This window comes from Lampris incognitus, chromosome 20, assembly GCF_029633865.1.
Source record: "Lampris incognitus isolate fLamInc1 chromosome 20, fLamInc1.hap2, whole genome shotgun sequence".
NCBI lineage: Eukaryota > Metazoa > Chordata > Actinopteri > Lampriformes > Lampridae > Lampris > Lampris incognitus.
Window position 1 is genome coordinate 19,302,735 of NC_079230.1, and position 22,448 is coordinate 19,325,182.

The 22,448-nt window shown below is 44.0% G+C and overlaps 1 protein-coding gene across 3 annotated transcripts in view; it reads left to right on the plus strand.

Moving 5' to 3' along the window:
• Positions 1–20,905, plus strand: part of dhx15 (DEAH (Asp-Glu-Ala-His) box helicase 15) — a 35,007-nt gene extending 14,102 nt beyond the window's left edge. For 2 of the 3 annotated variants that reach the window (XM_056300883.1, XM_056300881.1), the window contains exons 6-14: positions 2,549–2,716; positions 10,878–10,964; positions 11,423–11,572; positions 12,082–12,190; positions 14,888–15,079; positions 16,188–16,310; positions 16,486–16,676; positions 19,650–19,819; positions 20,098–20,905. In XM_056300883.1, coding sequence (XP_056156858.1) covers positions 2,549–2,716; positions 10,878–10,964; positions 11,423–11,572; positions 12,082–12,190; positions 14,888–15,079; positions 16,188–16,310; positions 16,486–16,676; positions 19,650–19,819; positions 20,098–20,215 — 1,308 coding nt within the window. In that variant the 3' untranslated portion in view covers positions 20,216–20,905. The remainder of the gene's footprint in view (positions 1–2,548; positions 2,717–10,877; positions 10,965–11,422; positions 11,573–12,081; positions 12,191–14,887; positions 15,080–16,187; positions 16,311–16,485; positions 16,677–19,649; positions 19,820–20,097) is intronic. The other variant, XM_056300882.1, reaches the window with a different exon arrangement.
• Positions 20,906–22,448: the final 1,543 nt, after the last annotated feature.

The following is a 22,448-nucleotide window of genomic DNA, read 5'->3' on the forward strand; positions in this document are numbered from 1 at the left end:
CCAACCCACCTAATCAGTTAATATGAGAGCCTGTTCATCACCAGTGATTATTTGTCACTCAGCAGCAGCTTGACAGTTGTGCTGGCAAACCTACATCCATTTTCATTTGCTGATGCGGGATCGATGCCTGGCTCGTTACGAAAGGGATGAAGTCATGGAGGGCATTGTGTTTGAAGTGGTCTCCTTCGAGGGCCGGTAATTGATTTTAGATTTAGCAGTGTTCCAGCTGCTCCGACAGCCGGGAAGGCCAATAGTCTTCCCTTTGAATGTACGAGGAGAAGGTAGAATGGGTTCGCAGGCAATGTGTTAAACATTGTTTAGAGATGGACATGAGGTTTTGATGTATACACAAACTTCCCCCTCCCCCACATCCTCAGCCTTCGCTGTGTGTAAAGCCCTGGCATTACTGAGAGCACTGCCATGGTGAGTTCATTAACACCCCCCCCCTAATTAGGTCAAAGAAGTTAATGTGAGGTAGGTCTGGCAGAGATGGGTGTTCAAAGGATGCTGCTTTGCGCCCTCCAGCACTTCTCAACCTCTTCGGTCTCCCAGCATCTTTGATGTTGACTAATGATCGGAAGGCAGATCTACGACAAAGCCGTACAGCGTTTTTCTCCAAATGCATAATTTATAACAGACCCATGCAAAAAGTGCAGGACCTTTTTTGTTTTGTTTATCTCCAAGGAGACTTAATTTCATTAGATATTTTGCCGACAAACAAACAGAACCAAAAGCACTAACTCTGTATGAGAAAGTTGAAATTTATCACAGCTGTTTGCCAAAGATAAGTTGTAATATTTGCTATTTATTTCGGCTGCTAGTGTCAAAACAAGGGGAATGAAGGAGCGTTTGTTTGGTTGTCAAGGAGAATGCCTTAATGTGCTCACTAATTCAAGAATTTGGCTGTAGAGTGTCTTTGGGGGGTCGGGGAGGGGGGTACGTAAGGAGTGCTGGCGGACAGGTTCCTGCTGCTGGCCGCCTGCCCCTGTGCAAGTTCACGTGCAGTGTCTCGTTTGGGAGGGACAGCCAGCTCAGTCCCACTCCTTTTGGCAAACGGGCCTCTTTTATTCCGAGACAGATGCTGCATCCAGAGTGCCTGATAGGCTATTAATTCCCAGGCTAATTTTACCACTCCATTCAGATTTACTCTCTTCAACTTGTCAGTGTGTTGATTAAGAGGCAAATGGCTGTCAATTTGGTTTAAATTAATGTAGTGAACACTGGGACAAACAGGACTGGAAACATTTTGCTGTACCAGTAGGCAAACAGGAAATACCACAGGAGCCGTTTGTTATGTCGAGGCAATGATTATTGACTTTGTGCATCTGAAAGATTTATGGCACTTTCTCCTTGGATATAAAGTTAATTCACTGTCTGATTGTGTAGCTTCTTAGCTTATGCCTCCAGGGAGAGGAAACAAAGATTTTAGGGTAGATTTATTGACATAATGTTGGCCCGGTAAATAATATAAAGCATGCAAGAAGAAAGCTTTGCTGTATGTGTATTTTATGGTAGCCCATGATCTGTCAACAGCTGCCATTAAATGAGTTAAGAATTGAAGTCAATGACGGCACGCGACTACAACCTTGCAATGTTACTGCATTGCTCCCATGGGCCTGTAGGTGGTGCCACAGTATAGGCTGTAATCTGGATTTTACAGTAGTTGAACCTTGATGTGGATTGAGCAAACATAAAGAAAATGGCCCTGAACTGTTGCTCTGTGAGTTACATAAAGAAAGAAAATGCAACAACTTCTTCAAATCTATAGTATTGTGTTAATCAACATAATTCTGTCTATGTTCGTGTTAATCAAATAAGATTCATATTAATGAATTCTGCAGGTGTAGATTTAAAAGCTACAATGTCTTTATTTTAGCTGTAGACTTATTTTGCATTTTTCATTTATCTATGTCTATCTTTTTAATGTATTTATTTTATTTTATTTCATTTTATTTTTTGTTCCTCCCTGTTTGTTGTTACCTCACTTCGCCAGTTTAGAAAAGGGATCCAATCCCTGTGTCTGGCATCATGTTTTCCTATTCCTGTCGCTGCTCAGGTCCTCTATCTGTCTGCCAGCCCACCGGCTCCAGAACGTTCAGCTCCACTAAACTGATCTGCCATGATTTGCCGCCGGTTATGCATCAGTGCTGCAGTCTCATCTCACATTCCCCTCTACAATACTGCACTGTGGAATAATGAACCCTGTTTGCGCGCATGTGTGTGTATGCGTGTGCGCATGCGCGCGCCTGCCTTCCAAGTGTGCGCGTCCATGTTTTCCATGATTGCTGCATTTGACAACAGAGCCAGGGGGAGCTCGGCAGGGCATACTGCAGTCCAGGTTTAATTTCCTCCATCAGATGGAGCGATAGGCAGAACAAATGTACTGTAGTGGGGAAACCGCCGTTTCCCTGGCTGCCTTCCGTTCCCTTGCTTATCATCCACATTCACCTCTATTGTTTTTCTCCAGGTGGTGCTCAGGAACTGCTTGGTTCGCCGTTTTGTGTACACACAGTGTGCTTGCATTAATTGACATTCTTCCATCTTTTAGGAAATTGACGAGGCCTGCAAGCGAATCAAGAGGGAGGTTGACGACCTGGGTCCTGAAGTCGGCGACATCAAAATCATCCCTCTTTACTCAACTCTGCCCCCGCAGCAGCAGCAGAAGATCTTTGAGGCCCCCCCACCCAATAAACCAAGCGGTGCCATTGGAAGGAAGGTATGGCCTCCCTTTTTGCTGTAAAAACATCCCAGACAGATGGTGGGAACGGATGAAGTGGGGATTTTTGAAGTAGAATGGCCCAGTGGAAGAGAAATGGAGAGCGTATAATACTGAGATGGGAAGTAAGGTGGGTGGATAAGGAAGAGAGCTGGAGGGGGAGGGTTTGCAAAACTTTTTTTTTAAACCCCCCACCCCCCAGCCTTGGCGCAGAACTGACTCACACAACATATGCTGCTTTTGTCAGCATGCGATTCTCTGCTCTAAATTATAACTGGGGTATTACTCACACCCTCTGAGCCTAAGGAAAGCGCTGCGTTCAGTCATTCTATCTCTCAACTGAAGTTGCACTACCTCCACTCTCACTCTTTGAGGTAGCCACAGTGCTCTCTCAGAACCTGTGAAATGCACATTTGTTACTGAAGCCAACCACTGTTGTCCTTGTTTTTCATTCAAACAGACCCTCAGCCGCTGTCCATTTCAGTCAGGTGATCCCCAAAAGGTGCAGCTGATCCTCGTATTGATATAGATGTTTGACAAGGCCATGTTTTGTTTTTGTTTTTTGTCCGACTTTTTTTTTTTTTTAATGAGTGGCACCACCTGCCACACTGCTGGCCAGCGATCTGATAGAGTATCGGGATCATCGGTGCCAGTGAATTAACAAACATTCCCCCCATATATCTGCTGGGAGAGGAGGAGTTTGATAAATGACTCATAGTCACAACTCCCTAATTGATGGGGAGCAGGCTGTCATCATAACAGCTAAAAATCATTTAGCAGTATAAATAATGGTTGATTTGTAAAGGCTGAACATAACCTGAGTCACACGTGTGACTGTTTTGTAGCTTGGAATCTTGGAATACAAAACAGATCTCTGGTCAGCCATCAAGTGTGTACTCACAACCTGGCACAAGCTTAGTGGGTCCCCCAAGAAATCACAGGGATAGACGCTAATATTTTTAAGCACTGGCCCCATGGGCCACCAAGCCCATAAATTTGGTGGCCAAAGAACATTTTTGGTGGCCCAAATGTAAAAACACAGAAAAGGCCATTTAACACAACTTAAAACTGTGACACATCAACAACGAAAAGACATCAACAAAATTAAAATATATAACTATTTATTTAAATTGAAAACTCAAGTTCATTTGTAAACATACATAAATAGTCTCTGTCTCTTAGTTCAATCTCTTTTTCGCACCCCCCCTCCATGCCTCTGCCTCATACACGCTCTCTCTCACTCCCTCCATCCCTGCCTCCCTCCCTCCCAGCATTGTGCTTGTCAGTCATGTCTGCAATAAAAACGTGACAAAAAGCAGTAGACAACTTATAACACAAAATTGTCAAAATACATGGGCAGAATGAAAATTTTCTTTTCTTTTTTTTAATTTATTTTTAGTTTTTCCCCTTATCCCACCCGATTAACCCAATCGCATATGGCCGGAAGTCTTGTCGAATAACTCCCCTGGCTCACATTTTCACAGGAAGGAGATAGTCGTAACACCAGCTTCCTTCAAACTCGTGTCGGCTGCTCTCCCTATTTTACACGCTGAAGCCTCGTATGGATTGCATTACCTTCAGGCCGCAAAGGAGACGTAGGGAGAATGCTTTCAGTTGCTTGGCTGCAGGCGCCTGGATGGGCCAGAGGGGTCGCTGGAGAATGACGAGTCCCCGAACACTACACCGATCTACACCCACTACCCCTCGGGTAAGGGTGGCCTAATGAATGCCTTACCCCGTGGACACTGGCCGTGACCGATTACGGCGAGTCTGGCATACGAACCTCCCAACCACATGACGAGTGGATTGCAAGAACGGCGGTTTATTCTGCTCGGCCACCAGAGCGGCATGACATTTTTTTTAATAATTATTTAAATTGAAAACTCAAGTTTTTGTAAACATATGGTACATATATATTCTCTCACAGTCTCAGTTAAGTCTTTTTCGCATCCCTCTGCTTCATACACTCTCTCTCTTGCTATCTCCCTCCCTCCCAGCATTGTCCCGGCGTCAGTCGTGTGCAATAAAAACATTACAAAAAGCAGTAGAATTATAATCCGCAAGAACCGAAATATAGCGGGCTTGGTGCAGCTTCTCCAGTGTTGGTTCCCAGATGTCACTGTAGATGTGGGGAATGAATCTACAGCACTAAAGCTGCCGACAACAACGTTAACACCATTAACTATGAGCAACTAGCTGCAATACAAACAGAAAATATGCTATGCGAGCTAGCCAACAATAGCCTACTGCTGATGAAGAGTAGCTAATGTTACATTATTTATCCAATAAATTTAGGTAGCTGCTCTACTTAGTAGCATTACCACTATGTTAATTTGCAGCATATAAACCTAACCAGCTAGCTAGCTGACTAGATTAGAATTAAACCAACCCACCTTGCTATGGCTTTGTCGTTTGCATATCCATGCACCATGTCCATGCCATTCTTGATATGGAGTTCGATAAGCCCAGCGAAAGCACTGAATGTGATTTCGTTGCATACAGACAAGGCTCAACGTTTTCAGTTTTTATTTTTCAAAGCCATCCAGCATGCCGAATTCTGCCACAAGAGGACACTGTTACATAACCTCACATGAAAAGGAACAACTTTTGGATCTGTGGAAACATAAGATCCATGTGAAAATCAGTTTAAACTGATCTGCTCCTTTTAAAAAAATCTGGGCATTTTTCAGTGAAAATCGGTAAAAACCAAAACGCTGAGCCTTGCGTACAGAATAGTATGCAGTGTTGAAATCTTTAATCATTTTCTCCCTTTTTTCACTCTCCATGTGACGTATTTGTCTTCCCATGGGTGTATTTTCAGGCGAAGTAACTGCAAGGTGTGCAACTGTGCACCTTAAGTGTTGTCCACTTTTTCCATGAATTGTGATGTGGTGTTCCCTGAAGGCATTGTTTCCGATGAAAATGAGCTAGATTTCTCAGCTTGTTGAGGAAATTGGCGGCACACCGCAGTACGTTACGTCCTTAGATGTGTCATATTCTAGCCACTTAAAATCTTGCTTCCATTCGCTCCTAAATTTTTGTTGCCATTCCATTTTTTCATAGTCCACCTTTTGTGTTTCTGGTTCTTCTGTAGGGGTCGTGTTTGCGGCTTGAGTAACGTTAGGCTCAGTAAACCCATATTTCAGCAGCCCCGACATATCGGCAGCTAGCCGGTGACGAGTAAAATTAGGTTATTGTTAGCTGTTTTCGTAGAATGTTGAATTAAAAGGCACGAATGAATCGGGATGTTTGTGGAACTGTGATGTTGCGTTTGCGAAGGGCGATGAGTATTTTTTTTAATTTTTTTATTTAACCTTGACTTGTTGGCCACGGGGCTACCTACTGGGGATATATGGTGGCCACAGAGTAACTTTTTATGGCCACGGGCCATGGTTAATGTCGAAACCCTGAATCAGATCAAACACTTTACACCCACCCTTCTGTCCCTTCCCGTATCATTTTATCTCTTCTAGACAGCTCTTCTGTTTGTGTGTTTAAAAGGGGCTCACCATTCTCAGTAGTTTGATTACCCAGAGTCAGAGACGTGGATCTTTTCAAGTTCACACATCAACCCTGTGCTCTTCAAAGAGATGCTGATATGAAAGAGGGCCACAGTCGCATAGGGACTAGTTTTCAAAATTCCTCAGCCTGGCGATGGCACCTTCAAGGTCCTCGCATATTGAAATACAGAGGGCCAGTGTGAAAGAGTTAGTCGGAAAAGTCCTGTTAATTTGCATTTTGCAATCTTCCCAAGGCTCTCTCCTAGTACTGATGACAGCGCTGCCTGTCTCTGGTGAGGGTCCAGAGCAGTCTTTATACTGACTTCCCCCCCCCATTTTTCCTCCTTATTATTTGACCTGAAATGACTCGTGCCACCTGTAAATGTAGACATGGTATAGAATGAAGCTTAGGGTTACACTTCGTCCTCAGAACCGTCATCTAAAATGGCTTATTTTACCCTGGCAGGGTTTATGAAATGTTCACATCCTTTTCCTCAAGGCAAACTTATCTAGAGATTGCCGAATTGGCAATGAGTGGAATCTCCCTGAGCCAGGCATTGACAGTGATGTGCTGAAATGTCGTCGAAGTAAGCTCAGAAAGGTAGTGAAAAAGAATTAAGGTCTGCCACAACGACTGCCGTGCATGCTAACGACTGCATTAAGCACCCCTCAATTAACATAACGCGCTAGCTCGTCATCTCTCAATTTCTGAAGGAAAGCCACTGATCTCCTTTTTTTTTTTGAAACAGTTTAATCATTTAGAGCGGAAGCCGCAATTCCCTGTAATTACTAACAAAGACCATAATCCTGTTCCTGCTTCCCAACGTATCCTAGATTGTCTCGACAAATGGGCTCTGTTTAGCACTTGGTTTGTTCTCCAGTGTTTTTCACATTTGGGTGTTCCTTTAAATGTCAACGATGATCCCTCTCAGGATCCGTTTCAATGAGCTGCTAATGTCGGCGGGGCCAGACTGCTCAAGGCACATTCTCCATTTTTACCAATCAGGGCAAGGCTTTATTTGTCAACAAGGCTGGCTCACCCAGCAGGGTGAGTGAAAGATGGCCTATGTTAGCCAAAGTGCTTGCCCCCCTGCAGGTTAATAACCCAGAAATAACGTGCAGAGATGATGCCCTAATGATATTAGTGATGAAGAAGCCTGAATTGCCCGGCACAGCAACAGACTGGAAGGAGCCAGCCTGTGCTCAGTGTAATGGCCCCAGTCTGAATATGGCTTCAGAATCAATGCAGTCGATGAGGTTTTCCCATATGATCATGAAACGCGAGAGGCAGGCCATGCACGGTGTCTGCTGTGACATTGACTGACTCTCGGCATGCAGGACACTGGCAGCGCCACATTGCTCGTTTTTAAATTTGGACACGGAAGTGTTGTATGCCCTCCCCGCCTTGTGGGTGTCATCGTCGGTTGGCAGACAGTGTCTGTTTGAGACATCACCTGACCAACCGGCCAGTCTTTGTTTTGTATTTTGGCCAGCCGCATTGATTCCAGACTGTGACAGTGTGGCTCATTGACTTCATAAAGATGGGATTCCTACCCACCTATGAGCCATCGAGTGCAGCTAATAGCTTTGAAGCAAGCAATTAGCTTTGGTTAAACTCCAACCTCGACCTGGTTGTTATTTATAATGAACGTTTATTCTTATTAAGTGTTTCTTTTTTTCTCATTTTAGGCAAATTAAATTAAATTTGCTATATTCTTGCCAGTCAGGTCACAAGTTACATTAACAAGTTCAAACAAGCGAAGTGAGAGTGTAGTATGATTACTTTTATATTGGAGTTTTTCACCATGTCTCAGCTCTACTGTATGAATACAAAGAAGAACAGCTCTTTTGACAGGTGAATTACATGAGGTCAAGAGATGAATAAGGGCGAAAAAGGGCACTCCCTACCATTAATATGTAAACAGTCAGGCATTCTCAGGCTGAGGAGAAATCCTTGCTTAAAAGGTGGGATTTAAAAGTCTCTAAGGCTCATGGCTTCAAGACAGCCGAAGAGGCAGAGCTATAAAGGAAGTGTGTCAAGTGTGCAAAATTGGTTCTGTGGACCTGTATCCGCGAAGACTACAGAGACCTTCTTTGCTTTTGGGCTTTGAAAATATTTAATGATGGGGTTTCTAAGGAAGAGGATGGCTAACACCAAATCGTAGTTTAACATGTCTGTGTACACAGACATGGGCATTTTCATAAACAAACTGCACGCTCCACATTTTTCATGGATCTCTTGATTTATTTATCTTTTTATTTTTTTATTTAAAGCCCTCCTTCTGTGTTGAGGGCAAGTGCCTTCACAACATTATTATATTTTTTCTGGAACAGCCTACAGCTTCTTCCTGTCTTGGCAGTTAATGAGCAAGCGAGCAAATTGAGGGCTGCAAAAGTGCAGTCGGGCATTTTTTCTGAACCTTCCCGTCAAGCTGAGAAACCAGAGACGCAGTTCCCGGTACAGTGTGCCATGACCTGGGTGCGCCTGTCTCATGTGCCATGGTGCTCAAGCACAAGCGAGTCCAAAGGCGTTCTCCAGCCAGTCGAGCTCCACCATTACCTAAGGGGAGCGCACCAAGGCGCCGATGGAGGCTTGCGTGAGAGCAGCTGCAAATCTGTCTATCCCACCCCACCCCACTCTCTCCCCTTCCCTCCTCCCAATGGTTGTGTGTACGCTGACAGAGAGAGACCTATAAGGTGATGTGACTCATTTGATTTCTTTGCTGCGATTCAGCTGTCATTTCTCATAGACAGCCTTGCTATAGGGGATAATTGTAATAGAAAAAGGTCTGGGGCTGGGGAGATGCATGGCTCCATGCACTCTCTCCCCCCACACATAGCTCCCTAAAAACCCAAACAGCTTTTCATTTCTTTTCCTTCTTTTTTTTTTCTCCCACCACTTCTCTCACTTTCCTCCTTGCAGTATTTGTCTGTGCCCTATTAAATTTGAGTGAAAATAAACGTTGCAGCCTGGCCCACTGCTTTGATCAGCTCCCATACTACCCTGACAGCTGAGTTATTGCCCTGCCACCCACTGCCTCCCTACTTTTCTGTTCCCTGTTCCTCAAAGCCTGGTATTACCATGTGTTAACTTGGTTGAAAAGTTGTTAAAGTGAGCCATAATATTTGAACATTAACCCTATACCCAGGAATAGAAACGTGTATGAAAATAACGTGTTCAAAACTCAAGCCTCCCTTTGAAGTTGACACAACCCAACACCTCTATCCAGCTCAAGATTAAAGCTTTATTGGTTGTGACTCATCTCCCACTCCATCTCTCTCTCTCTCTCTCTCTCTCTCTCTCTCTCTCTCTCTCTCTCTCTCTCTCTCTCTCTCTCTCTCTCTCGTAATTGCAGTTATTTCTCTGGTTTCATGATTGTAATGTTACTATGTTACTTGGCTTGATGTTTATGTAAAAGTGGGTTTGGAGCATGGATCTAGTGTTTGCTGTGGGAGATTCTTATTTGGTTGATTTCCCCCCCCCATTCCCCAGGACTGCATCGGGTGTGTGAGTCACCTGTTTGTTTGTGGAGTGTGGAGAGTACTGCATTTCTCCAAATTAATGCACCCCTCCTCTTTTTAAATTTTTTTTATTTCCTTTAGCACAAGTCGCATTCTCATCTAATACAAAACCTCCCTGCCCCTCTCACATCATCCCTCCATTGGTTGCTTTACCACAATGATTCTTAAGGGACCTGCATTTCAAAAGGTGTAGATAGGGAGGGTAAGCCAGTGTCTTTCCGGGACTGACAACACACACTGAGTTCACAGCTGACCGCCTGCCCCCATCCCCTGCGAAAAATACAGATGAGACAAATATATTTTGACGGGACGCTGAGGAGCTAGGCAGCTCTCTCCACAAGCACAATGATGCCACATTCAACTTGATTGCGGCAACGGTTGTGGTACTCCCTTGTTGGGTCACATTAGACACTGTGTCTACAAAGCACCATAGAGGCATCTCCCAGAACTGAATTCACTCAACGTTTGCCACTGGCTCGCTTCAGAGAATGTGTTTTTAGAGTTTCAAGCAAAGCTGATAACATTACCCCCAGTCTCTCTCTGTCGCTCTCTTGCTTGCGCTCTCTCTGCTGTCATTTCTGAACCTTTCCACCATTGAAGTTGCCTTGGTAATCTGCTCAGATAAAAGTGTTGTAAATAGGACTGTGCGAGAAAGTCTGGAACGCCTGCTCATACGTTTCATTTATGTACAGAATGTAGTGGAGGCTGTGTTCTGCACACCTGATTAGTGCTTGCATGTGCTAATGAGGTTTAGCTCTGTCTTATTCATTAGCTTTCACTGAAACATGAAAACCCTTCACTGCAAATGTTTTGTTTCAGACATCGCTTTGACAAAGATCTTGGCGTGAAACATCTGCAGTAAAGGTTTTCTGTGCAAGACGGCAGTATATGTGCAGAATGAAGATGATGATGGTATTGGTGTATTGGTGAAAGTTATACTCGTAAAACCTACCACTTAGTTACAATGGGGTTGAATTTGCAAGTCCCTATTTTATTTAAATTGAGGAACTGAATGATTTGGAACCAAAAAAGTATTTCAATTAAGTTATATTAATGCTTAGTCCAGCAGAAGCTGAGCTCTGTCCCCCCTTTCTCCCCGAGTGGGGCATCACTGAATCCAGCTATTCTCATTCCTGCAGGTTGTGGTGTCAACAAACATCGCTGAGACGTCCCTGACCATTGACGGTGTGGTGTTTGTAATTGATCCTGGATTTGCCAAGCAAAAGGTTAGCCTCCATCCTTCTCCACCCCAGATTCCCCCACCAGTCTTTATCTGCCCCGATCATCTGCTTCTGTTGCCTGAAACTCCCCAGATAAACACAGCGCCGTGCAGCTGACAGTGGCAGAGATGGAGAAGCCAGTTATTTATTCCTTTGACATTTCTCCAGCCTGGAGCCAATTCATACACAACCAGAGATGATATATGTACCGAGTCGAATTTTATTTATATTCACAAAACGCACCAAATCTCTGTTTCTCTCACGCGATTTTTTCCCCCTGTGTATGTTCTTGCCTTTATATTGGTGTGTGTTGATCTTGGTGTTTTTTGGGGGGGGGGTGCATTTTTGTTTTTCATTTTCTCTTCTACTTGTACTGTCAGTTGAATGTGCCCTGAACTCATGGCTTAACTTGTGTTTTTAATGTCAAAAGAGTGTAACCAATCTCGCCTTTCTCCTCTCATCAGGTTTATAACCCACGCATAAGAGTGGAGTCACTTTTGGTGACAGCCATCAGCAAAGCCTCTGCCCAGCAGAGAGCGGGCAGAGCTGGAAGAACACGCCCAGGGAAGTGTTTCCGCCTCTACACAGAGAAGGCCTACAAAACAGAAATGCAGGTCTGTAATGCTGCACTTTGAAAATGACACCCCAAAGAAATTGCACAAGGTGTAAATAGGCGATTGACTTTCACATCTGCATTTCTGAAATGCCACAAGTGATATATATGGTGACAGAACAGCCTTATAGCTTGGGAAGCCGTGTATTATGCAATATCTTTTTCTACAAGAACGCCACGAATCCCACTTCTGCCGAATTATAATTCTGAGCTTGGTTTTCCACCACTCAGCTGCAGCCCTCTCTCATAACCTGAACCAGAGACGCAACCACTGTGTGACAAATGAACCTGAGGAGGCCCAGTCCTCAACTTTAACAGTCCTAATTCTTTCACGTCACGCTGAGTGGCAAAGGGAATTTTTTTAAACAAGTTAAATAGCCCTTCAAATGCCCTCGACTGCCGGTTTCTGTTCAGGTTGACACATGAGCGACGCGTGAGGAGATAATAAGGCTTGGCTAATTCATTTTGAATTGTTCCTCTGGTTTGCTCTCACACCTCTCACTGGCACAGGACAACACCTACCCAGAGATCCTGAGGTCTAACTTGGGGTCAGTGGTGCTTCAGCTGAAGAAACTCGGCATTGATGACCTGGTGCACTTTGACTTCATGGATCCACCAGGTTAGCATTCCCTTATCTCCTTTTGTAAGTTACCAGGTATTGTGCATTGTTAAGCCGGGGGGCCTACTACTTGCTGTGTATCAGGAAACAATTATTTTCTAATTGTAGGCACATTCTGAGCTTGGTACTTTTCTTTTGCTTGTATTCCTTATTGATACACAAAATCCTGGAATCTATATCAATTTGTTTGTCTATGCTGCTGCAAGCTGCCATAGAGTCTGTAAAACCACTTAGTTGCAGTTGTTGGATGTCTGATAAAATGAGGGTCAGCTTAGTTACTGGGGGAGTGTAGACAAAGGCAGATAAGCAAAGGTAAAATAAACAAAACAAAACACTGACTGTTTTGGTATTTTAGGATAACTGAACTGGAAGACTGAGCCTAAGCAGATCTATGCACTGCTTTGCAGTTAAAAAAAAACTACTTGCTTTAATATTTTGTCTACTTGTATTCTCTATGGGAGAAGACAGTTGTCAGAGTCCAGTCCTTGTTGGTCAGTCAATATGTTTTGACTGTTTTGGCTTATTTATTCGCTCTCTAACTTCCCTCTCTCCTACACCGGGCTGGAGCTAGTACAAAAAAACCCCAGAGGTGCCCTTGTCCCAAAATGAAACACAAGAGACACTTGGCTATGTCAGGCAGCAGCACAGTGTGTGTTCTTGCTTCTCTTGAGGAGAGTCCCCATGTACACCCACCCACCTACCCTCCCTTCCATACCCAGCCTTAACCACACTCTCCCTCCCCCTTTTCTCACTGTAATATAGTTTTCATCTCACCTCTGAGATTAAACCCATCTCTCCCCATCCGCTGTGGCAAACGCCATTTTGAGAATGAAATTGGTTACATCAATAGCAGCACTATCACCTGGGCTATTGCCTTCCCTTTTATATTCCTTCAGTGGAACGTGACTGACCCCCTCCACCCCTCCCATGCTTCTCACAAAACGTAAGGGTAAGCCCTGACTTAACTGGCTATAGCCTCTTCTGCTGAGCCTAACTGGGAAGGGGGGGGGGATGATTACCTTATTTATCTACCCGGTGAAACCTCTGTCTCCCTTTAACTAGCTCCTCAGCTCCCAGGAAACTGGAGCTGGTTGGGGCACAAAGAATAAGAAGGTGGTGGTGAGTCTGTGAGATTTCCTCAACAACTCCGTCAGGATGTCTAGTTACAGTGGATCAATTGTGATAGCCCCTGGCAAAGGATCAGCTTTTTAAATGGGTAGACAGTTTTGGCTCCTTTTGCCTTGAAGCGGCTCGGGTGTGTCAAGGAAAGGGGAAGGGAAAGATTGGATCAGGTTGCTTTTAAAGTCTTTGAATTGGTTGGACTGCTCACATGCCAAGTTTATCGAGGAGTCCTGGGAAACACACTTAACACCAAGCCTAGTGAATTAAAATGTAATCTTCGGAAAGGGGTCGAGAGATTTATTTCTTGTTTTCATGTCACAGTTAAAAAGCTGTCTTCTTAGGCTGATGGGGCTTCTGCTTGACTGAAAATAGGCACTTTTTTGTTGCACAATGTATAGATTCCATGTAGTTTTAAATCAGATTTATTTGGGTTGAGCACTACCCTCTCCATCGCTGACCCCTTCTCACGGAAGATCAAAGATTTTAGCTGCAAATGCCATTGGCATTTTTCATTTGTGCTCGACTCCTAATGGAGAGCCTTGCTTTCCTCTTGCGTGGGAATTCTTGCAACACTGGCCAATTTTCTCTCTCAGCCCACCTTACTACCTTCTCAATAAGCACAGGAGCAACGGTGTGAGCAGCCACCCAACCAAATGGAAAATCCAAAAGAAATCAGTAGTGATTTACACAAGGACTTGGCTGAGTGGGATTCATTTGCCTCGTGACATTTCCAGAGAAGTACATTTCACAAGCCAATGTGATTTAATGTACCTTTAGCCTTTCGTCTCATTGATTTGGCCCTTGGTTAATATATCGGATTCTTGTGTTTTGAGGCGGTCAATGGTTCCTTTCTGATGAGGTACGTGGAGTATAGATTGCATTTCCTCACTGGTTCATATGTTACCAGTACTTGGAAATCAGATTTTCAGCTGCGCACAGCCCCACACAAGCTGCTGGGGTGGTAAGTAATGTGACTACCACTCACTTTGTTTAAAAAGGAGCTTTCATACCCCAAATCGATATTTGTTCATCATAGGAAAATACCTCCTTGCTTTTAGAAATGGAATATTTTTTTTCTGCTACCACTTGAGAGAATTGGAAGTGAAAGCGCACCTCAGCCAAAGCTCGGAACTAATTTTCAGTTGACATGTAACTGGACATTAGGCTTCGGCTCTCAGGAGCCAAAGGTCAATAATTGCATCTGCACAAAAAATCTTTTGACCAAACCGTGGGAGCCTTCTGTGTTGAAGAATTAAGTAGATGGTTCCCCTGTAATTGCATTAGTTGTTGCTAATCGCCAGAGCACAGTATGAAAAATGAGCTTCTCCGCCATGATATCCAAGTTGCTGTCCAGTGTAGCCTGACCATCACACTCATAGAGCCTCCTTGTTTTCATTCATCTCATGCTCAGTTCCTCCCCTCCTTGCTCTATTTGAGAGCTTGCGCTTTTTCTCTTCTCACATTTGTCTTGTTGACTGCTTATATTCGTGGTTTTAATCATATTCTCCCCTCTCCTCCTTTACTGATTCTTCTTTCACTATCCGTCCCGCCTCCTCTCTGTTCACTCCTCTTTAGCCCCAGAGACCCTGATGAGGGCGCTGGAGTTACTCAACTACCTGGCAGCCCTCAATGACGATGGCGATCTAACCGAGCTGGGCTCGATGATGGCGGAGTTCCCCCTGGACCCTCAGCTGGCCAAGATGGTGATTGCCAGCTGCGAGTTCAACTGCTCCAACGAGATCCTCTCCATCACGGCCATGTTGTCAGGTAATGCTCAGGGCTGGCCCACTGTGCAGGTCTTGAGCTGCCACTCAGTTCTATGACTGTGCCAGTAGACCTTGCTTAAGAGATAACCAATAAGTCCAGTGGAAACAACAACGAGCAATTGCTTTTCTTTCTTTTTTTTTAATGCTGAAGGCATATTTTGTTCGTCTGTTATTTTAAAACTCATTAACTAACAGAAAAGAGCCAGTAAACCGGTTCCTTGATAAACTACAGATAAACATGAGGACTGTTCCAAGGAATGTTGTGTATTTATGGTTGTATTTTGCACTTGTCCATTATTCTGAGATCCAGAGTTTTGAGAAAGTATTTATATGTTGTGGTCATTTCTAACTAGCCTTAACAGTATAAGTAGTTGAATTTCACATCACGCTTATAGCAGTAAGAAAACTACTGAACTCTTAAGTAACAAAGCAACAGGTGTGTAAAGATGTGGTTTCAGTAAATATTTGTCTGACGGGAAGAAAAATGTCTAGCCTAAATGAATAATGCCACTCAAACTATACCCATGTGCCGCAGCAGTAATTGAATGTTGGACTTGCCAAAGCAGAATGCTGCTCATTCGCATGAATCTGATGCCTTCTGAAGGGGAGGGAGAGGGTCTGTGAGAATGACAGTATGGAGTTCCAAAGCTGTTAAGACATGACATGCACGCACATATGTAGGTTTGTCATGATCTCAATTTATTTTTTTTAATTTTTTAATTTTTTTTGTATGGTATTGGCAGCAAAAATAGGCTGAAATATTCTTTGGCATGCCAGACAGTGCGTTCTGAGTACACCAGGTCTATAGGGTAGGATTGTTATGGCTGTTTGCAACACAAAAGAGATCCTTGATAGATAGAGGGGGGAGCTCAAAGGTTTACTGCAGCACAGAGCTATGTAAAGCACAACCTAAGGGGAGGGGAAAAACTGTTCTTCTCCCTTCCGCGGCTCTCTTCCTTCCCTCTTCCAACACGCACCCTTGGCAATACAAAGTGCCCTGTGAAGTGCTATGTGCCTCCTTTTGAGCTGAGGCCTTGTTCCTCTCTGTGGGAATTGCTTAACTCACCCCTGTGGGCGGCTGTGTTGGGGCCCATACCAACCTTGTTTAGTCCCACAGTGCTTCGTCCGGCCCACGGAGGCTAAGAAGGCAGCCGATGAGTCCAAGATGCGCTTTGCCCACATTGACGGAGACCACATGACACTGCTCAACGTCTACCATGCCTTCAAACAAAGTAAGTGGTTCCACTTGCATGCACCCTTGCATACACACACACACGTTTTATGAAAAGAAAATCAGACAGAATTATGTTTTACAATATCCTGTGATCATCAATCGGCTCTCCAACTTAAAAGTATTTCTGATCTTCATTTGTCTTTCCATCTTAAATCCACGCTGGCCTCATCCAGACCACGAGTCCACTCAATGGTGTTATGACAACTTTGTCAACTACCGCTCATTGATGTCGGCAGACAACGTGCGCCAGCAGTTGTCTAGGATCATGGACCGCTTCAGCTTACCGCGGCGAAGCACTGAGTTCAGCAGCAGAGACTACTACATCAACATCCGCCGAGCGCTGGTCACCGGCTTCTTCATGCAGGTGTGCGGGTGGGAGGGCAAACGTTTTAAGCTGAGAAAAACAGTCAAACAAAATATCTGTTAAACAATGCATTTACATACATGAGACGGTTGTAATGTTTAAACATGTCATTTATAAGAACAAACTGTACAGGAAAATAAGAGTTAAGTCCTAATTGTAAGATCTGCATTTAGTAAAGCAGGTTAGGATTAGACTAACCCCATCTTGTACCATTTGAATGTAGCGGTCCATTACTTTTTTCTTTTTTTTTTCCCTTAATCTATTGTTAGATGTTCCCTTGTGACTTTATGGGGTACAAACAACAACATGTCAGATATTTCAGAAAATCCAAGTAAAATGATTTTGATATTGCGCTATTGTTATTCTGGTGCTTGGAGTTGTTGCCGTCAATTTATTTGTCTGTGTTGAGCTTCATCCATTTTACAAAGAAACTTATCAGGGTAACGCCGTGAATTAATGCTAATGCACGAAAAGTTTTTGTACTGACTTAAAAATAGTAACCGAGATGTTCATTATAATAGATTGCCTTGCCAAAGTGTGCGTCCCCACACACAGCTACTTTGATTTAAACACATAACAAGAAATCAAGTCAATTTGCTCCCCGCTCAGGGAAAATAAATGGCATTTCGCAAGAAGCCATTTTCAGGGCTACCTGAAACAAGCCACCTGACAAGTTGAATTACGGCATTAATATTTAAATATTTGTCAACATTAACCTTTATCTTGGAGACAAATTTGTGGCTCATGTTCGACTTTTCAGGGCATTTGAGCTCATGTCTTTGTTTGGAAAGGTCTTTATTGAGACTGATTGCCCTGGTTAATCACAACAGCTCCTGTCTGCTTAACCAAATACCCGCAAAATGGAGGAAATCACTCCTCATGCTGCCCAGATGAAAACAAGCTAAATGTCTTTGGCCTTGGACGCTGCCTGTTGTGATGAGAGAATCGGTAATTTAGTTGGGTCAAGTTTGTTAAATACCTCTTTTGCAAATCAGCGATAAATCATGACTAAGCAGTGTGGATGGGTCGGTGTGTGTGTTTGTGTTTGTGTCTGTCTGGGTAGGGATGGAAGGGTTGGAATACAATGCCAATGATTATTAAATCTGATAATGTTGGTTTTATATTTATTTATTTTTTTACATTTCTGATTTTTTTTCCTTTTTCTCCCAATTTAGTGGCCAATCGATCCCTATTTTAATTCAAACACCCACCCTCGTACTGCGTGCGTTCGCCAACTGCATCTCTCCGGCCGGCAGTCTCGAAGGAGACGCCTCGCCACTTTCGTGGCAAGGCGACTCCAGGCCGAACCACTGTTTTTTCCGACACACCCAGAGACGCATTCATGTGACGAACACAAGCCGACTCCGTCCCCCTCCCGAAGACAGCGTTGCCAATATCGCTGCTTCGTCGAGTCCGGCCATAGTCGGATCTGACGAGACCGGGGCGCGAACCCCAGTCCCCAGTTTTATATTTATTTGGTTTTGATTTGGTTTGGTTTCCTCCCACAGTCCAAAGACATGTAGGTCAGGTGACTCGGCCGTACTAAATTGTCCCTAGGAGTGCGTGTGCGTGTGTGCGGCCTGTGTCTCCCCGCCTGCCGCCCAATGACTGCTGGGATAGGCTCCAGCATCCCCGCGACCCTGAGAGCAGGATAAGCGGTTTAGATAATGGTTTTTGTTCTTTTTATGGGAGGGAGGAGGTCAAAGGCCAAGTGAATAAGGCCCACACATATTCTTTAATATGTTAAAACCAAAAAAGACAGCAATTACACATTTCTGAAATAACTAAATTTAAGACCAGTTTATATGAGGGGATAACCTCAAATTGTAATCGACAGGAGAAAAATTGAAGCTAACCTCATACAACTACAATTCACACCTGTTAGTAACGTCCATTGGCTGCTGAAGTGAAGATGATTGCTGTTAACATAATTGTCAAAACTGACATGCAGTCCACAGGAGATGTCAGTCAAGTAACCGCAGCTTGAAAGGTTTTCAAGCATGATGCCCTTTTTCCCTGTCATGAAATGCTCATCCTTTGCATTCTTATTTTCATTTGACAGTTATTACACAAGACTTGAATACCCGGAAGTCACTGCTTTTTCCAAGATAATGTCTAGTTCAATGTAAATCTGGTGTAATCCTTGAATCTGTTTCCCATTGATATCAAATTTTGTTTTGGGGTTATCTTTTTTTTTTTTTTTTTAGGTGTTTGTTTCCAGTGTTGATAGTTTGGCTTCATACTAGAGGACTGCATTGGGATTGGGATCCCACAGGATCCAACGCAAATCTCGCGGGAGCGGGTGGTCAGAAAATAAACTGTTAGCTAGCGCTAACAAGAACGATGGAGTCAACAAATGAAGTTGAAAAGAAACTCGAAGTTGGTCACAATACAAAAACAAAGCAAGGACGTCTGATATTTGGAAAAATTTCTCAGTTGTGACAGACAAAGTGTTGATGTACAACGGGCACAAGTCTGGCACCTCTGGGTTGAGGCGACATACCTGCTCCTTCTCCCCAGTGTGTTAAAAGACACAGGGAAATGTTAAAACAACCTCAGCAAAACAAACATAGAGTCTAAAATAATAAGTCAAATAAATACAGTTTAACTTTGCCCTAGAATGTGTACTTATTGAATCAAAAGATCTGTAATTATTGCACTAATATCAATGGAATTACGCACTAGAACATAATTTCACTCCGTTATTACCGACAAGTATGCATCCCTTTATTACTAGTACACAGTAAAATACTGTGTTTTTCCTGCGGGATGGGAGAAGACACAAAATCACTGGAATTCTACTGTGCGGGCCTGAATGGTCAGAATGTTTGCGAGAGTGGACAAGCACGTTGTGGGAGTATAACACGGACATTACGAGTTTGGGCGGTAATGGTCAGAAATCCAGCGGGAACAGGATTAGGAAAACGGTCCTGCGCGGGGCTCTACTTCATACCTCCTTTGTGTTGTGAACAGGTAGCCCATTTGGAGCGTACTGGCCATTACCTGACTGTAAAGGACAACCAGGTGGTCCAGCTGCACCCCTCCACTGTGCTGGACCACAAGCCTGAGTGGGTGCTTTACAACGAGTTTGTGCTGACCACCAAGAACTACATCCGCACGTGCACTGACATAAAACCGGAGTGGTAAGCCTTACCTTTCAGTCAGTCAGTCAGTCTGTTTCCCAGATCCACATTTATCTAAAGTGCCAGTGTTACTGTATGTGTCCTGACTCCTGAAGCACTTGCATGAATACCTCTTCCTTTTCCCTCTTTGTGTGAATGTGTACTTGTGCATTCATGTACCACACATGGCATGTCTGCGCTGGTCACTGTGTATTTGTCAGAACGGCAGTCCCCCACAAGTAAATTCCTTTTTGTGTGTGTGTGTGTGTTTGACTCATGTTACCCACTTCTTCTCCTAGGCTGGTGAAAATTGCCCCCCAATACTACGAGATGAGCAACTTCCCTCAGTGTGAAGCGAAGAGACAGCTGGAACGCATCATTGGAAAATTCTCAACCAAGGAATACGCTCAATACTGAAATTTTGGTGTGTTACAACACTGCCCTATCTGTAAAACAAAAAACAAAAAAAAGTAAAATTCAAACTCTTCATCTAGACTGAAGATGCCACTTAGTTCAGTGATGAAACGTCTGTCAATAAACGTATCCAGATGAACTGATTCAACCGTTGATCTTCATCTGAGCGAATTTTTCTATTATTATTTCCAGCAATCTTATTTGAAGTCTATTTTTGTCTCACTATGTGTAATGTATTGTTTTCATAACGATCGATAAATTCTGTTTCTCCTGTTTAGCTTTGAGGGCTTCATCTTGTAGTGTTTGACTCGACGAAGAGGATGAAGCACTACAGGAAATGGTTTAAGTTGACCTGTCATCTGCAAGCTCCTGACCATTTCTGTCTAAAGCATGACTATTCATGTAGATATCAACATTCCTCTTAAAACTTGTGAAAATGTTAATATACTAAGTGAAAAGAAAGCACTCAGAATGAACATCACATTTGGTGGGTCTGTACCTCTAGTTACGCTTAAATGTGTTGTTCTACGAGGAGAGCGAGTCTGATGTGACAATAAATGTGTTTTGATGTGTCATGGATACATTATGGAGGGGTGCACTGATTGGTAAGACTTCTTGTCAACTGTTAAAATAAATAAAACTGTCTGACTTTGTAATAAAGGCTTTTCCCCCTCCCTGGAATCGACTTTTGGAAAAAAGGATTGATCCCTTATGTATGCTTTTTGCTTGACCCTCACCATACTCAGTCTCGAGTCATTAATCAAGTTTGACCTGCCTAATCCAATGAGTTCTCCGCTTCTCAAAGTCTTCTCACTGGTGTAGCAATAGCCTCTGAAACGGTTAGTGTGCAGGATGTGAAAAATACTTGGGCGTAAGATCAGCGGGAAATCCCTGCCATGCTACAGGCTGCTCATCAATGGAGGCCAATCTTGTGTGGAGAGGCACTGCTAGAAACCAAAACTAACTCGATCACTTTACTGAACAACAAAAAACTTGACCGCAAAAAAACTTAAAAGCTCAACTGAGAAAAGTGGTGGCTGAGGCTTGTACGAGTACTTGTAAAAATCCATCCCCAGCAACAAAAAGTTGGATGAGCCCTGACAAACTTTCTGAGCGCTTTCCCCTCTTGTTCTATGGGTCAACAGCCCAAATGAGGCATGCTGACTGTGTGCCGGAGCGTAAATTCTACCAGGAATTTAACAACAGGACTCAACAAAGGCCTCTGAAGATCGGGGGCTTCTCCCCTGATCTCGGGTCGGTCTCCTTGTGAATAAACCAGCACAGTTGGTAGAAATGGATGGGTGGTTGGGTACTGGTTGGGGGGCTTCTTAGCAGGTGTCCAAGATTTGAATAAATCCCAGGCTTTTGTGATCATATATTCAGGGCTCAATGGGAAATGGTCACAATTTTCAACATTATGACCATCTGTCTAATATGCTGTTGGTACTCCATGTGCCACCAAAAGAGTGCCGACCCGCCGAGGCATAGACTCCACAAGACCCCTGAAGGTGTCCTGTGGTATCTGGCACCAAATCATTAGCAGCAGATTCTTCAAGTCCTGTAAATTGCGAGGTAGAGCCGCCGTGGATTGCACTTGTCACTCCAGCACATCCCACAGATGGTTAATCGGGTTGAGATCTGGAGAATTTTGAGGCCAGGGCAACACCTTGAACATAATGTTATTCAAACCATTCCCCAATTATTCTGCTGGAAAAGTCCACTGCCATCAGGGAATACCGCTGCCATGAAAGGGTGTACCTGGTCTGCAACGATGTGTAGTTAGGCGGCACGTGTCAAATTGACATCCACATGAATGGCCAGACCCAGGATTCCTAGCGCAACGTTGCCCCGAGCAACACACTCCCTCCACCGGCTTGTGTTCCCACAGTGCATCCTGGTGCCATCTCTTCCACAGGTAAACGGCACACATGTACATAGCTGTCCACGTGGTCTAAAATAAAGCAACGGGACTCATCGGACCAGACGGCCTTCCATTGCTCCAGGGTCCCGTTCTGACACTCGCGTGCCCATTGTAGGTGCTTTTGATGGTGGACAGGGGTCATCATGGACACTGACCGGTCTGTGGCTACACAGCTCAATACGCAGCAGGGTGCGATGCACTGTGTGTTGAGACACCTTCCTTCCTTAACATCATTAACATTTTCTGTGACTTGTGCCACAGTAGACCTTCCGTCGTCGGTTTGGACCAGACGGGATAACCTTCTTTGCCCTTGCG